We start from the raw sequence: 16815 nt of genomic DNA on the forward strand, positions 1-16815 counted from the left end.
CCATCATTGGCTTATCAAAGTAATAGGCCTTAATATGTAAAAAAAAAAAAAAAAAAAAATTTAATATTTCATTATTAAGATAAAAAAAAAAACATTATTTAAAACACCATTTCACCCAAACTGTTCTATTTTGTAAATGATTTTCCAAGTGAAATAACTACAATAGCTTCCTATCGAGCATCTCTGTTACAGTTTGGTTTATTCCTCAGAGGTTCAGCAATACTTTGTCATCTAATTTTTCAAATTAGACACCTACACAGAGAACTGTTAAAGGTTTGTTTTTGTCTTTGCAATGTGTCCTTATGGATTATATATTCGTTTTTTCCTCCTCATTTTTCTTTTTTGTTTTCTCTTTTCAGTTGTAATAATGAATGGAATATTGTGATGTGCTCTCTGCCTTATAAAGTGCTCAGATTAATCTCCTCTGAGCAGCTTGGCATCACGTCTCTTATTGTTTGTATGCTGTGTAAAACCAGTGAAGATGTTTAAAGATGTGGAACTGTCTATTTGTACGAATATGTCTCTTGTTGTTATGTTTTAACCGAAAGATACACAGAAATACATAAATACACACTCATCCTGACATCAGGACTAAATTACTTTACTAATGACGATATTGTTAATCAGTGGAGGTGATTTGACAAACCATCGAGACTCTGAGATGTTGTTTTGTGGAGGAGGATTCAGACGTTTTATTTTCTGTACGAGTCAAACTAAACCAGCTCCATGTGTTTGAAGGTACAGTAAATCCAGCACCCTGCCCCCCGGGCTCGTTTTAGGGAGGGTGGGATCAACGCGAAAGCTGACTAAAGGCTGTTCAGGAGTCCCCGCCCTCAGGGGAGACATCAAGCGGTAAAGTCAGCATACTTCATGTATGGAGTCAAAGTAACATGACTCCCTCCCTCCCTGTCATCGTGTGTTATGTGTGAACACGGAACTGCATGGATCTTAGTGTTTGTGTGTGTCTATGTGTGTGCGTGTCTGTGTAATTGTGGGTGGAGGTCTTTATAAAAGCTTAGTCCAGTTTAGCAGCAGTCATCACTGCCAAGAAGTTGGACACTGTGTGTCTGTGTGTGTTGAATGTCGTGTATTTTGCTCTCTCAGACTGTAACTTCAGCCTCCATGGGTCTTTCAGTCAAAACACGGTGTAGAGGGTGTTGGGTGATGTCATTACGTAGTGTGGGATCATGGGAGTTGTTGTCTTCTCCACCACTATTATAGTCAGCCTCAGTTTTATTTCTTCAGTAAAAACAGAATAAAACAGTTTCACATTTAAAGTCACTTTGTTTTGACTGATTTCTTTTATAACTTCTGGAGTTGTTTTTATCATCAGCCATATCATCCACAGATGTCTCCTCTTCTCCATAACAAATGGAGCAGGCGATTAAATCCAGTGAAAACACAGTTTAGGATGGAAATTCAGAAATTTCAGGAATTCAGGTTCAAGTTTCAAAATTCAGTGAGTCACCGATGCGGTTCAGTGAAAACAGGATTTCTCAGATCTCTGGATATGTGGTAGACTTCTTAAAACTTTAGCCTATTTGGTGCATTTGCATACGAGATATGACTTCATTGATAGGCCACCAAAAAAAGCACCATTACCTTAATGAAAGTCACAGATTTGTCTGATTTGACAATTGATGGAAACATTTAACAAAACGTACAGTATGTGAAACATATTTCAAAGGTCTACGGTCGTTTAAGAAGCACGGGAAAAGTCACAAACGATGAGCTGTCTTTGAATGGACATTTACTGTGACAAAAAGACACATTAATTTATAAAACTGAAAATAAAAGGACAATTTAAAGGGATAGTTGTTCAGAAAAAAATTAAATAAGTCTATATTTCAAGCTTGTTTGTAGCGGAAGCTCCCAGTGTCTCAGTTCACTGCTCTTCCTGTGTCAGTGCAAATCTTGCGCGATTTGCATTGACACCCAGTTCACGGCTCCGCAAATCGCGCAAGATTCCGGCAGAGCAACGGGGAGCTTCTGCTACAAACAAGCTTGAAATATAGACTTATTTAATTTTTTTCTGAACAATTTCTCATGTCGGGGCTTCAATACAAGAGGGACATTACAGACGAGCAGTATGGAGGTATTTGGATGTTTTTTTGGTGTGTCTTTTTGGACAAAGAAAAGTGAGGCCCATTCGCCACCGTCATATGGACATGCAGTGCTGCGCCGAGCCCCGCTGTAACTCAGAGAAGGCACGGAGGACTGTGAAACTTCTCCCAGCTCTTAGTCGACATGAGGGTGAGTAGATAATGACATTTGAATTTTGGGTGAACTATCCCTTTAACAGTGTGTCTCTCATTGTTCCTTCACTTCCAGTTGCACAGTGGAGGTCGCTGGAGTTTGCAGTGTTGACTCCGTGTGACTAGACAGAAAAACAAACTAAAAGCTTCAGACGCTGACACTGAGAGGTTCAGCCTGTTCAGCAGTGAGACATCATCCACCTGCAGGAAAGCAACACATGGAAAAAAGTAGAACATCATGAGGAGCAGTGACAGATTCAGAAATGAGGTTTCCTGGCAAGTAAACAGCTCTGTCACCCCCTCCCCTTGTAAATGACTGTTTTAAAGTTTGTTTCTATTTCTACTATTTCTTGTGTCATCACTTTTTCCAGGTTTTAAAATTAACTGGTTTCTGTATTGTGCAGTGAAATCTGCTGAAATGCTACTCGAAGGTAAATCACAGAGAAACATTGAAACAGCTCAGCTTGCTCTCTGCCCTGCTCTTAACTCCACATGTACAGTATTTCAGTGGAAGCTTCAGATGGTGAGAGGACTAGGATTAGTCTGATCTCTGAGCTCCATGGTCCCACCTCATGCAGACCTGCCTCTTTAAAGAGCCTGTTGAAACCCTCCTCAGAGCCTGAGCAAACAGCCGCCAGTGCCAGGGAGAAAATCCAGCCGCACCGACAGGAAGTGGCTTCAGACATTGGTGACGTGTGGGAGACCTTTCCTCGCTTTTCCCCTGAATACAGCAAATTCCTCCCAACTGGGTCAAACTGTGAGAGAGTCTCATTGTGTGTCTCCTGTTCATGCTTGTGTAGACAAATGAGTGAGATCTTTATGATTGTAGTTTGTCATACTAATTGTTGTCTCTTCACAGCAGAGACAACTAATTTAATTGTACAGGTATGTCAGATTCAGATTCACATTCAGGTCTTTGCCATGAACATTGGTAGGATCAATACATGTTTCAGTTTCTCTTATGCAGTTTCTCTTATGCTGGACTCATTTCAGAGTAGTTGTTGTGAATGTGTTGGTTGATTGCTAACCTGTGGCAAAATTATAAAGTGTATTTTTACAATTGTTTGTTGGTATCATACTAACATAGGACAAAATTATAATTTTGCAAGTCTCAATTAAAGCAGAAGTGAGTGATCCGGTCGTTTTCGCTAATGCTGCGTTCCAGGCAGGCTTTTGAAATCGTAAATTACAGCTTCAAGTCACAACTTACGACTTTGTAGCGTTCCAGGCAACACACTCGTGTTTTTCCGACCTGTTTTACCGGTGAAAGTCACTATAACGGCCACTCGTAACTTCCGACCGGTGAACTCGTACCAGATCGAACTGGTACAACTTCACGGTCGGAAAAATACGAGTTTCCTTGAACGCACCATAACAGTCCTCGTCGCTACGTCACCACATTCACGGCGTTCCTTGGCTGCACACACAGCCCTGCATGCCGTTCTCTCTCCTTATTGGATAAAAACTGTAGGATACGATAAATGTTTTCTCTTCGGCTCAGAGCAGAGCAGAGGGACTGACAGACCCGTGTTTCAGTCCAAACACTCTATGTAAGTGATTGCTGTCGGAAGATATAACTATTTAAGACTTATATTAACACAAATATATCACTCACTTCTGCTTTAAGTCTCAAATCTTTGCTCTAAAGTCCCAAGTAAAGACAGGAAAGTCCAAAGTCTGAAACCTTGAATTTGGAGTCCTAAACAAGTTCCCTTAAGAGTCCCAAAGAATTTAAATCAAAAGCAACTGGACTTAGTTATTTGTCTAGGAAGACGTTTCACCTCTCATTCAAGAGGCTTCATCAGTTCATGTACGCATCTGACCAGGCTGGGACTGGTGAAGAAGCCTCTTGGATGAGAGGTGAAACGTCTTCCTAGACAAATAATCCAGTCCGGTTGCGTTTGATTTAAATTTCTTAGGGATAACGATGACCTGGACAAATGAGAATATTCACAGGCTTCCCTTAAGAGGTAACATTACTTACATTTTAGTTAACTTTCCCCTTAACTTCAGCGAACTCAAGTTCAGCATCATAGTTTTCAGTGATTTAACTAGTGAGCATGTAAATACTGTTAGCTAAAGCATTAGCTTGATTTAACGTTCTTTGTGTCACTATAAAAGTTGAAGAAAATTTGAAGTTGTTGCATCTCTGTCAGTAGGACTACTTCTTAACCTGCATGTTTTGCAGATAGAAATTCATGTTTTTGCTGACAAACAAAATTATCTTTGGTAGCATGTTTGCGCATCCGGCTGGCTACTTCTCTGGCAGCGAAGAAGGTGAAACACTTCTTCAATGTTTGTTCTTAAACTTGATTGGATGTTGTCAGATGCTTTAAACAAGTTGGATTCTCGGGGGAAAGGCGTCCTCTCACTGGGAATGAATGCAAACAATCAGTGTCAGTCAGTGAATCCTTGAATCATTGGTGTTACACGTTCTTTTTCATATTTTGTTAAGACCAAGTCCACACCTCTTTGACATGGTACATGACTGTAAAAGAGATTTTGCAGCATCGCCCATCCTCACAGGATTCATCGCATGTCAGTGATCAATCACTTTTCAGAATGAGTAATGTGGACTCGGCCTGTGTAGACCAGATGTCTCATTTCAGTTCAGGCTTTACAGTCCACATGGTCTCTGGAGGCAATGCCTTCATGGAGACTGATGCAACCCCTGAGCTGGGAGTGGACAGTAAAATATTTTATATGAGCCAATGATGGTTTGTAATATTTACACCTGAACAAACACACGCAATTGCAGCTAATGCTTATTTTAATTACTGATACATTTATTGTGTTTCGTGTGTTCGCTTGCGCATGAAAAAATTTAAAACACTACAAAAAAGTCCAATGTGTTTTGTCCATTAGCTAAAGACGTTAGTTGACATCGCAAGTTTCTCAGGACAGTCATTTCAGAGGCTAAAGAGTTGAATTAACTCATTAAATAAAACATTCCTCTGCTCTCATAAGAAAAGAAGGAGAACAGAGCGACCACACACTGGATCCATTCACAGCACAGCAGGAGTCTGTCTGATTCCTGGCAGCTTCCATCATAATATTTACTTCTAATGAGGCCGTGGATTAAAGGGCGCGTCCGCTCAGTTCCTGTGTGAGCAGCAGATCTGAGGCCCAGAAACAGCTCTGAGCTTATAAAACACAGGATGAAACACAGATCTGAGACCAGTCTGAGTCGCAGATCAACGAGTTTAAAAAAGTTTATCAGAGCCTAAATCATTGAACAGAGGCTGGATTTTTTACAACTGGGGATACATTTATTTAATTAGAAACAGTCTAATCTGCACTTTTCTCAATAACTTGTGTCTTAATTTACATTAAATATGGTAGAGACATTTGTGACCACCTGAGGACAAACCCTGTTACTATACTGTGTTATGTATGTGTTTTATTGTTCCACTGATAACAGGTGCAACGATAGATGAACTTTGGCAGTCATCTTGTCCCACACTGAGCCACAGAAACAAATCAATAGCCTGTGTGATCATTAATAACAAAAACAAAGAGAAGATGTTGTTCATTGCTTTCATGAAGCCATAATTTGTGAAATTATTAAATAACTTTTTGAGAGATATGTAGCCTAATAAGAGAGTGTGACCAATTACAAATCTTCAGTAACACGCCCAGCACTGCTACCAGGTACATTAGAGTCACACTCCTACTTATAAATAATGAATTTATTTTAGTTAAAATTATGAATTAAGTTGAGTTATAATGAAGTCATGTTTTTTTACATACCTGTTTGATGATTTGCCTAATGTTGTGTGTGTGGTCTTGACACTGACACATTGCATGGACAGAGGTCTGGGTAATGAGCGTCTTCCCGTCAGCATTGACTTATGGGAGGTGGGGCATTCAGTAGTCGAGGTCAACAAGTCTCCGTCACAACAGATTTAGAGTCCATCATTAAAACAGTGTGTTTATGTTTTTTACCTCCAGCCCCTGAACGCATCTTCACCTTGCACTGATTCAGGCTAGTTTCACATTCTTGATTCACAGTTTAACTTGTCAGGTTTACACAGTTTGACCAAAAACACAAATTGTACCAAAATTATGTCAGTTACAGTTTTTGTTGCTATAATTTTGTCCATTTGTCTTTCACTGCCAGCCACAAACGTGTTTAATACACAGATACTGTGGTGGCACCACAGGGTCAAACTTGTCCAGGACTGGTTTCCCACAGACTTTGGTTCTCACACGTCCAACCACCAGCAGACGTTAAAGCGGAAGCATGTGGAAGCGTTTAGAGGCAGGAGCCCCAAATCACCGTGTCCTCTGTCACCCCCCGAACACCTCCTTCAGAGGGCTGTGAACCAGGGCAGAGAGGTCAGAGGTCGAATACGGGGGGTGGGCGCCGGGATGGAGTCCAGGCCCCCCAGGAGCAAACAGCAGCCAATGGCGATTGTGATATTATTATGCAGAAATTTTCATACCAACTGGTTTTATTGATCTGAGGCTTTCTCATAGATATCAGTTTGAGTTGGCTGATAAGAACTGAAGACATTTTAATTTTGTTCCTATTACTATTTGGGTCTAGTTTAGAACTAACGTCCTTACATAGTAGGTCGATCCTCTAGAGAAAAACAATGTTAGTGCAGTGCTCATTCAGTTTGTGGTTCTCTCAATTGCTCCACACAACACTGTAGCTTGTGAAAGTATATCATTCACAGCCTTTTATCCTTTTTCTTGTCGTTTTATTTATGTTATTTACATTTCCCAAGAGTTCACTGCAGTGCTGCATGAGGCCATTTTGAATAATAGAAGTTCTTCTTGAGCCTCTACCACATATTTGTAACAAGTGCTTGAACCTTTTTTTTGTGATTATTGTGTGTTTATATGAAGAATATCCGCTTATCAGAATGTATTACTCCGTAATATCAATATTGGCCACTAAAAATCCCACATTGGTTGGGTCCGGAAGATCCTGTGACTTTTCCCCTATAGCGGCACCCACAGGGGAAACTTTATGTAGGCTAAGTGTTTGTGAGTAAATGCTAATCTAAGATCATTAGACATGAGAGGTGGGGGGAAATTGATACAGAATAGTATAGTATAGTTTGTGTGGCAATATTTTATTTACTCTGTTCTATTCATGTTTTTAGTATGGAAAATAGTGGAGTCGTTTTTCTGACTGCAGCAGTCCGTCTGTCTGTCTGACAATCCGACCGTGCAAGAATAAAAAGTGACTGAAGTGAGATGAACAGACTGAGAAGAACTTAATCTCGTTAAGCGAAAGAGGGGTTGACAAAGTTTTCTCTTCAAAAAGCAATAAATCACAACCTGTAAAGTGTGACAATAAAAGTGTATCAGCTACAGATTATTGAACCCTGAACTCTGTTAACATTTTATATTGACATTTCTAGACGAAACCACTTTGTTAAAAACTGATGCAAAAATGTTTTTGTAAAGTGTCATGATGTCAACCAACCAAAACTTGTTGATTAAAACTAAGTAATTTATACGTGAATATTTTTTTCAGAAGATCATTTTGATTTATTTTTGTGACGTACACAAAACAACATTTTGAAATGTGACTTGAAATAAGAAAGGGAACTAACGCCATGGTAACGTCAAGGAGGTTACAACACTTCTCTCTGGGCTTGTAGCTGACGACTCTCCGGCCTCTGAGCTCCTTCAGCCTCAACACATGTTCAACCACATGTCAAAACAACAGGACAAAGTTGTGTCAGCTACTTCTCCAACATGTTTGTAATTAACCTCACAGACCTCACATCTTAACATCTCACTGTCTCGTTAGCATCATTCTCAAGCTTCACCTCTCATTCAAAGCCTGGTAACTGTATCTCTCTCGCTCTTTCCCTCTGTGACATTATAGAAACCTGATCTGACGTCCTGCATTCCTGTAAACAAAGACGAAGGCGGGTTTTCTTCCAAAAGGAGGAAAAACGAGAAAGAAAAAACAAAGGTCACTCACATTAGTTTTCGTAGAAATACACTTTACAGTAATAACAACAGGTAATGTCTGTGGATGCTGGGACATCGTGTTGACCATGGAGTGATATCACCGAAACCAAAGCGCCACCTCTCACCAACCTTCACCAGAGTTCACCTACTGGGTCCAAAGGACTGAAATCAGACTAGTCTGGCCTGTGTGACCCAGATCTGATGTTGAATGACTGTGTAAACACTAGCACCGATCACATGGAGTCTGATCTTTTCTAATCAGATTTGGACCACATTCAAATCTGGTTCTAAATCAAATACAGGTCTGATTGTTTGAAACACAGTCTGAAAAGCCATGTGATCATAATTCATTGCACTAGATCAACACCCGTTATAATTGTGGACAGGAGTCACAGACAAACCACCATCACTGTCCCACCACTTCTGGTTTCTGTGTGTGATGTCTGTGCGTTGTTCGGGTTCAGAGGTTTTCTATTTATCTAATCTACAAATCTAAAAAATGTAGTCTGTTTTTACTATAATTATCTTTTACCTTTATTTTTAGTTCTCTTTAGTTTCAGTCAATCAGGACACGCTATTGCGCCTCAGTATAACTGGTGAGGCTCACGTGTTGTAACCCTAACCCTAACCCTATATCTTCAATTGAAGATCAAGAGTTGGTAACATTGTGTGACTGAGTGAGGTCAACAGGTAATTTATGGCAGATGAAATTAACAGTGGAGGTAAAGAAGAAAGTAGAGACGTATAGAGCAGGTGAGTCGGGCCAGTCCTGGCACGGCCTGAGTGTGTGTGTGTGTGTGTGTGTGTGTGTGTGTGTGTGTGTGTGTGTGTGTGTGTGTGTGTGTGTATGTGTGAGTGTGTTTGTGTAGCCACCAATCAACTCTCTTTTCTATTTGCATTGTGTGAGACAGTATTTTGATAAACTCCCACTCCCTCTCTCTTTCCTTTCATCTCCACCGGCTGCCATCCGTCTCTCATTGTGCTCCTCGCACCATTTTTTGTCCTCTGTTTGTCTGTATCGTGAACATTGTGTAACTGGTCCTGAGTAAACTGGACTATTTATACATGAGAGCTGCAGAATGGCTCAGAAATAGCTCACAGATATGTATTCACCTGACAGTCGATCTTGAACTGTGTTGACACCATGAACCTCCTGGAACACGTTGTTCTGTCCAGGTTTGATGTTTGATCAGATGAGCTGGACTCACACTCTCGCTCTGTCACTTATTAGGTGTAAGTAAGTGACAGATTAACAAGATAAACTGGGTTAGCATTACAGTTTTCCACAATCAAATTCAGCTCATATACAGTCTCTGAACTGTCAGAGCAGTTTCATGGTTCATCACAACTCTAATGAATGCTTGCAAAAGGTCAAAGGTCACCTGAAACATTTCAAAATCAGTTTTTTGTGTCAGTTAATTGGCCACAGACACCAACATGAAAAGGTGTTTTGCTATGGTTTGAACTAAAATAACTCTTTCGAGATTTGATTGTAGCTTTTTCAAAAAATGGTTTTCTCATTTGAGAATTGATTCAAAGGAAATTAGAAAAAACTGTAAGATGCCAAATTCAGAGTCTTGTTTGGGAGTTGTGGTTTATGTCTCTTGTGGCTTCACATTATGATAAATGAGATGCACAGTATAGCTTCCAGAAAGCTGCACACTGTGAAGTCCCTCAGAGACACTCGGTGGTTTCTCTGTGGTTTCAGCTCAAAGAAATTCTTCTGTATCACACACGGGTTTATTTCTCTTTAGGTTTGTCGCTGTCTGAAAGAAACGCGGCGACACAGCGGTGTGGGGTTTTTAGTAAGACCGTGGAGTAGAGGTGGTGGTGGGCCTGCCGCCTGAGTGTGGAGTTCCCCCTCATCTTGACGCTCAGAGACAAACAACAGGAGGAAATGAGCAGCGGCAGCAGAGTGGCCTGCTCGTGTTGTGTTTATCTGCATTTACAGTCAGACAGGAAAACGCTGGAAAATACCTGAGTGGAGAAACAAATTCTTCGGTGCACATTCTTCTCTGTATCTAATCTCTGTTTGATAGACAGGAAAGATGCCAGAGGATTTATTGTGAAAAATATCCTTGAATATCATTTCATAACAGACATAGATGATGTATATGAGAAAACAAAAGCGCAACAATGAGTATCTCCTTTGGCCTTTGTGTAGTATACTTATTTTTATTTTTTTTTAAGTATATTTTTTGGCATTTTTGCCTTTTTTATTTGATAGCACAGTGAAATAGACAGGAAAGGGGGAGGCAGAGAGAGGGGGAGTGACATGCAGGAAATGTCTGCCCGACGCGGGATTCGAACCGGGGACACCTGCGTTGAGGACTGTAGCCTCTACATGGGGCGGCCGCCTTAACCACTGCGCCACGCACCACCCCGTAGTTTACTTATTTAAAAGTTATTTTACACAACAAGAAATGTCAGATTTATATTTCATATTGTGAATCTTAATCTGCATTACGTAATTATTCTTAATAGTTAATTTCATTGTAAATTGTTTAGTAATAAACTTTACGATTCATATCTTATCTCTTTAGACTGTTATCGTAAATCTGTTTCCTGCAATTGTATCATATTGCATATATCTCTTAATTCTCATTTTGAATTGCTGCTATGAATGAAATGAGCTATTCAAATAACTGGCTTGTTAGTTTAGCCTCAGTCTTCAGCAGGGTCTCTCACTTATGTGTCCATGGAATCACTTCTGTGTTTGAGTTTTTGTAGTGCATGTGTTGCCAAACTGATGAAGTTGTTTTCTTAATTTGTTTCACATTTGTGTCTTTGCATGTGTTTTCTTAAGCTGTGGCGTGTTGTATTCTCAGGGCCAATGTGGGAGGCAGAGAAACTAGAGAGACACACAGCTGGTTCCTCAGGGTCAGATCAGCTGAGTTTTTCATCTCCATGTTTCTCTTATTCAGCTCTACTGGTCCAGAACAGGTTTCAGTGTTTTCCTTAGTTCACTGTCCAGATCTTTTTCATCCCTGGGCACTGAGGAAAGAGACACACACCCTGGTGAATCATTCTGGGTCAAACAGCAAGGCAACTGTCAAGAGGGGAAACACATGAGGAGGTGCTGCCTCCTGGTGGTCACCTCCCACTGCTGCAGCACAACCACTGAGCTGATGCTGTGATTCCTGTATTTAACACTCTCCTCTTTCAGTACACATACACAGCAGATTGTAAACGGTTCTGCTTCACTTTCATCTACGACTGAAGAGACGGAGACACGTTCTCCAACAAAAACATTTTTATTGAAGGAAATGAAATCCAGACAGGTGACGTTCAAGGTCACAACACCACAAACATAATCACACTTGGCAACACAGGTTTTGCATATTCCTGTTGATATCTCTCGTTCTGCAAGACCCTGCCCCCAAGAGCTTTGGCAACTTCATTTGTAAACTGAAAATTAAATTTAAAAAATAAAAAGAATATATCCATGTAGCACAAAAAAAAGAAGGTGGAAGTGAAAACTGATGAGAAATGGTTGTCAGTTGTGTGATTCTGGTAGGAAGGCTCAAACGGAGGGCAGGGGGGGATAGAAACAGTTGAAACTGGGTTGAAAATTAGTGAGGTTGCATTTTTTTTTAAATTACACCTTTCATGCCTGATCCATTCCTCTATCCAACAGTAACATTCCTCTGAGGCCACCTTTTCTCTAAATAACAGAAAAAACCTCTTTACTTTATTATTTCCTTATTTGATATAATAATAATAATAATAATAATCATTTAGATTTTTCTTTTAAGTGTACATCATCTCAGCCATGTGTGACATTTTCTTGGGGATGTATAGATAATACTCCATGTAGCCAGAAAGGTCCTCTATTGTGATGTCGTCCACGTAGCCCCGTGCCTGTTCTGAGCAGGAGCGAGGAGAGCCGGACGACGCCGACGACGAAGGTGACGAAGCCGCGGCGGCGTTACTGTTGGCGCTGAGAGTTCTGGGGGCGTCGTCGTGGCTCGGAAGGCTCTTCTCGCACTCTGAGATGACGTTGCGGAGCCCGGTGAAGGAGTACACCTCCACGCCATTCCAGCCCTGATGCTGCGACTGGCACTGGCACTGAGATTCGGCCCCCTGCCCGCTCTCCTCCTGGGCGTCCGAGCTGCTTGTCTGGGCACAGGAGCAGGGCGGGTGGGGGCCGTCTGCAGAGCAGTGGAGCTTGGACAGGGCTCGGAAGTCGGCGGCCTCCGTGGATCCGGATCTCAGCGGCGCTTCTGCTCCGGACTCTGCTCCATCACAGGCACTTTTCTCAGGACCGCCCTCCTCGCTCGGTTTGACATCCCCAGGGATTCCCCCGTCCTGCCCGGATGACGCCGCAACAGTAGTGATGACAGTGTGGACCTCTTGCACGGGTGGCGAGGAAACTACAGCTCCAATATGTGTCTCATACCCAGCGCAAGATCCAAAAACCAGAGGAGAGATGTGGCCGGGAGTGCCTGAAGGAGAGAGCTCCTTCTGGGCTGGGAGAGCAGTACAGGGGGCAGTTCTTCCGTCAACGGCGGGATGGGGCTCCACGGGTTCAGGCACGGCCAGGCGCTGGTGCTTCAGGCAGCCACTGGAGGTTGTTAGTGCGGAGGCTGTGGCGGTGCTGCAGTAGGTGAATTTTGGGGGGTGGAGGATGGGGGACTTGGATCTCCGGCGCCGCTGGTTTCTGGTTGCTCCTCTGGAAGTTTTCCTCATACAGCTGAAGACGGAGACAGAGGAGAGCAAATGAGGAAAAGGGGTTAGAGTGGCACACCAGATGTATTACATTATCATTAAAAAAATCATTAATCTCCTCTTCCGCCACCTTTTCTGGTGGGAAACTACAATATTATGTTAGAGACAAATGTCTGCTACAGCCATTACTCTGGTGAGAGGCAACCTCTGTGATTGGCTGTGTTCACACTGAAATTTGTGGATCACGGAGAAAAACAGAAAGTTCTTCACTTTGGTTATAAAAGCTCTGTTTTCCCTGTTTACACTGACAAACCCAGCCAGTGTTTCCACAGACAGATATTCAATCAGTGGGGGAAGGCTTTATTTTTAGTTGAGGAAAACAGCAGCTTAGTGAGGGCACAGGGAAAGGGAGGACTTTGAAATGTAACCAGCTTGATGCGGATGCTCTCCAACAGAATGATTTGGATTCTGTGACCTTTGAGTAGGTGTGCCTCCTCATAAAAGGCTCATAGGTTCATTTTCAAAAACACAGTTATTGTACCACTGCGACTCGAGGGGAGGGGGGCACGTTATCATGTTAATTGACAACGTGCCCCTGTAATAGTGTATGGTCAGACTTCTCACTTCAGTGATGTTACAGTAACGTGGTCTACTTTCAGTGGACTTGTCTCTGCCTCCTTGTAAAACACGTCATGCAGCCATGCAAAGCCTTTACTTTTGATAGACTCATAGATGTCTATCAGATGTGCTATGGGAGGGACACTGCGCAGGACCACAGTGTGCGTCTATGAGCTCTATACAGCCTGTCGCGATTTGCACTGACACAGGCAGAGCCGTGAACTGAGACACTGGGAGCTTCCGCTACAAACAAGCTTAAAATATAGACTTATTAAATTTTTTTCAGAACAATTTCTCATGTCGGGGCTTCAATACAAGAGGGACATTACAGATGAGCTGTGTGGAGGTATTTGGATGTTTTTTGGTGTGTCTTTTTGCACGAAGAAAAGTGAGGCCCGTTCGCCACCGTCATATGGCAATGCAGTGCTGCACGGACCCCCCCTGTAACTCCGAGAAGGCACGGAGGACTCTGAAACTTCTCCCAGCCCTTAGTCGACATGAGGGTGAGAAGAAAATGAGTGAAATTTGAATTTTGGGTGAACTATCCCTTTAAGCCCAGCCTTGTGTGTAACAAACACTGAACTACCAAGAGCTAACTTTTGTAACTGATGTAAGTGAAAGCTGATTTCAAAATCCTGCCATTTTCAATTGAACTGTGACCACCTCAACCTACCCATGCCAGTTGTCCTTGGGGCAGCTGAGTTTGGGCTTCGCGCCGCTGGGGTCAAGACAGGGTCGTGATGCTCCTCTGGGAGCCAGCCCCTCTGAAACGCTCACAGCTCCAGGTATGCTGGACAAACAAGAAGATAAATACATACATCTTTAACACAGCAGGTTTGCACAGACACACAAACACATTCATATATTAACATTTACTGCTGCCGTCAAACCCTAAATATAGAAAATATAATGATAAAACAACAACAAACCTAAATGTACTGAACCAACCTGGTCTGATAAAAAGTCACCAGTTTACGTCAAACCTCTTCCAAACAAGGGTTCATAATAAATAAAGATTGGTGCTGGTGTTGCCATGGTTACTACTATGACACAAAGTTAAAACATACATTGGCCAGGATTTTCACTATTCTTCTAAAAAAAAATCTCAAAATGAGTCAGATTGATCTGAATGCCTCAGAGCGTTCACTGTTACCATAATAACATGGGTCCAACTAAGTATTTATTTCTTCACTATTACATGTGAGTTACCACAAAAACCCCAAATAGCAACAGCCATCCAGCATGATTCATCAAACTGTCAACATTACTCATTATTAGTTATACTCAGACAAGGACATTTAAGCTTGCCGTCTACTGTTATTTCACATTTTCAGTGAAAATGAAATGCAAAAATATTTATAAATATTTTGGTAAAAACTGTCATTGAATGATTAATGAATAAGCAGAATCAATTTTCTGTCAATCTACTAATTAATTATTGACTTATTGTTTCCCTATGGAGACTGCGCCGTCAGGCATTACTTCTGGAAAACATAGAAGAACAGAAAGGTTTTCATTACAGCAGCAGAAAACAAAGATTTGAGCACAGTCACTTCTCTCTAATTTACCTCTCAGCATCAACCCTCAGCTTCTTGAACGCTGTCTGCAGTGTTTCCTCTTCACAGTCCTTCCCTCCTGCCTCCATGGTGGGAGGAGGATGCTCTGACCAGCCACCCAGCTGTAACAAACACACAACAGCATTTCAGTACTGACATAAACAACAATACATACCGTTGCGAGCTATTAGTTTACATCTGGGTATCCGGCTCAAGTGTCTGTTTCAAGTTTCAAGTAACAAGTATTGAGGAGTACAGGTGGGGACAACAAAGCCCTCGTCCCTGAGAGGGAGGATTCACTCACTGACTAAATAACTGGTGATGTGTAATGAATCATGACATTAATTAATCAAGTTATAGTCAAGAGGTCATAAAAAAAAAATGACCGTCCCTCTAAAGATACCTTCAATTTCAGTCACTGAGAATTAAAAACACCAGTATATATCCCCACCTAAGAAACTGGGACCAAATAATTTTAACATTGTTGTCTTATTAGACAAAAGGTAGGTATTGATTAATCTGTTGGCATAATAGTGGCATAACATAGGCTAACTTTTAATTCACACACTAATTTACAAAAGAAAAAAGATGTGGCATAATCTGTAGCTACAAGATTGTGCTGTTAAGATCAGAGATGTGAGGATCAGGCCATAATCGATTAGCCACATTTTTTTTTTTGTATAACGTTAAGCGATTGGTCAGAGCAATTTTGAAAGCAAACATTTTGCATGCATTTGACATTACCAAGCAGTTAGAGCTTGTCAAAAGTGAGGAATTTGCTTAAATTAATCACGTGTGTCTCTATACCGTTTATCAATGGGTCTTGAATGTTTTGTTTCAATATAGTAAGACTTTTAAATGCATGGCTTTTGGCTATGGTAACTTGCAATCAAAGATTTAGTAATATCGTGTGGCTCAAGAAATAAAACGAGCGATTAATCAGTAACGTTAGATTAATAGCTAACGCAAATAATCGTTCATTACAGCCCAACAGTTAACATAAAATGTTAAAATTATCCACTATAATCCCGCAAACAAACCCTGATCGGTGGTTCAGAACCACCGCTTGTAAACAGCGCATTTCACCACCTCTCCCACCCGCTCGGCTAAAGCTAACGGGACTCTTTAGCTGCTGAGCTAACAGGCTAGCAGCTCACGGAGCGTCGTTTTAATGGTTATTTTAAGCAGCCTGTCCCCCTGTAAACCTCCTCAACACGGCTGATACTCACGGTTCAGGATATCCTGGACGCAGTGAAGAGAGATATGCCCAGGGCATAAAGGGTGTTTCCCTCGCAACAGGCCCTCGGACGTTGAGTGTTAGCCAGCGAGGCTATCGACAGCTCAGGCTAAGCTAAACTAGCTCGGAGCTACTGTCCGTCTCCGCTAAAAAAAAAAAAACACACTCACACACACGACCTGTGCCTTTAGGAAAGACTGCGCCCGGATGGCTAGACTCGCTTCGCTTCTCAAAATAACCTACGGATCAACATCAGCTATGGAGAACAACTGTAATAAAGTGCGCAGATGCGGAGGCCTGGTTGCTGAGTTTTTCCTTCCCCGTGATGTCCCTTGTTTACAGTCGAAACAGTCGCAGTGACTCTGCAACAACGCGCTGCGCTGCTGACGTCACCGGCCGAAAAAAACAAAACAAAAAAAACCTACTCAACGTCTCTGTTGCTTGTAATATGTTAAATTATCATAAGTTAATTTCACACCGCAGCTAAAAAAAAAAAAAAACATTGCTAATCGATATGTTATTATTTTGCCCTCGACAGGGATGT

General features: G+C 41.7%; 1 protein-coding gene across 1 annotated transcript; it reads right to left on the reverse strand.

Moving 5' to 3' along the window:
• Window positions 1-11471: 11471 nt before the first annotated feature.
• Window positions 11472-16815, reverse strand: oser1 (oxidative stress responsive serine-rich 1). The gene is made up of 4 exons (XM_083971967.1): window positions 16264-16815; window positions 15047-15156; window positions 14152-14268; window positions 11472-12885 (listed from the first exon to the last, which is right to left on the reverse strand). The coding sequence occupies exons 2-4, from the start codon at window positions 15121-15123 to the stop codon at window positions 11943-11945; spliced, it is 1137 nt and encodes a 378-aa protein (XP_083828093.1). The 5' UTR covers window positions 15124-15156; window positions 16264-16815; the 3' UTR covers window positions 11472-11942.

The sequence above is a fragment of the Trachurus trachurus genome (assembly GCF_905171665.1).
Source record: "Trachurus trachurus genome assembly, chromosome: 5".
In the NCBI taxonomy this organism is placed as follows: Eukaryota; Metazoa; Chordata; class Actinopteri; order Carangiformes; family Carangidae; genus Trachurus; species Trachurus trachurus.

Bases quoted from the DNA above. Each gene is read 5' to 3' on its own strand.
- oser1 (XM_083971967.1), bottom strand. From the start codon at position 15,123: ATGGAGGCAGGAGGGAAGGACTGTGAAGAGGAAACACTGCAGACAGCG. The intron at 14,269-15,046 runs GTAAATTAGAGA...TTGTTTGTCCAG, and splicing joins CTGAGGGTTGATGCTGAGAG to CATACCTGGAGCTGTGAGCG. The intron at 12,886-14,151 runs GTAGGTTGAGGT...CTCCGTCTTCAG, and splicing joins CCCAAGGACAACTGGCATGG to CTGTATGAGGAAAACTTCCA.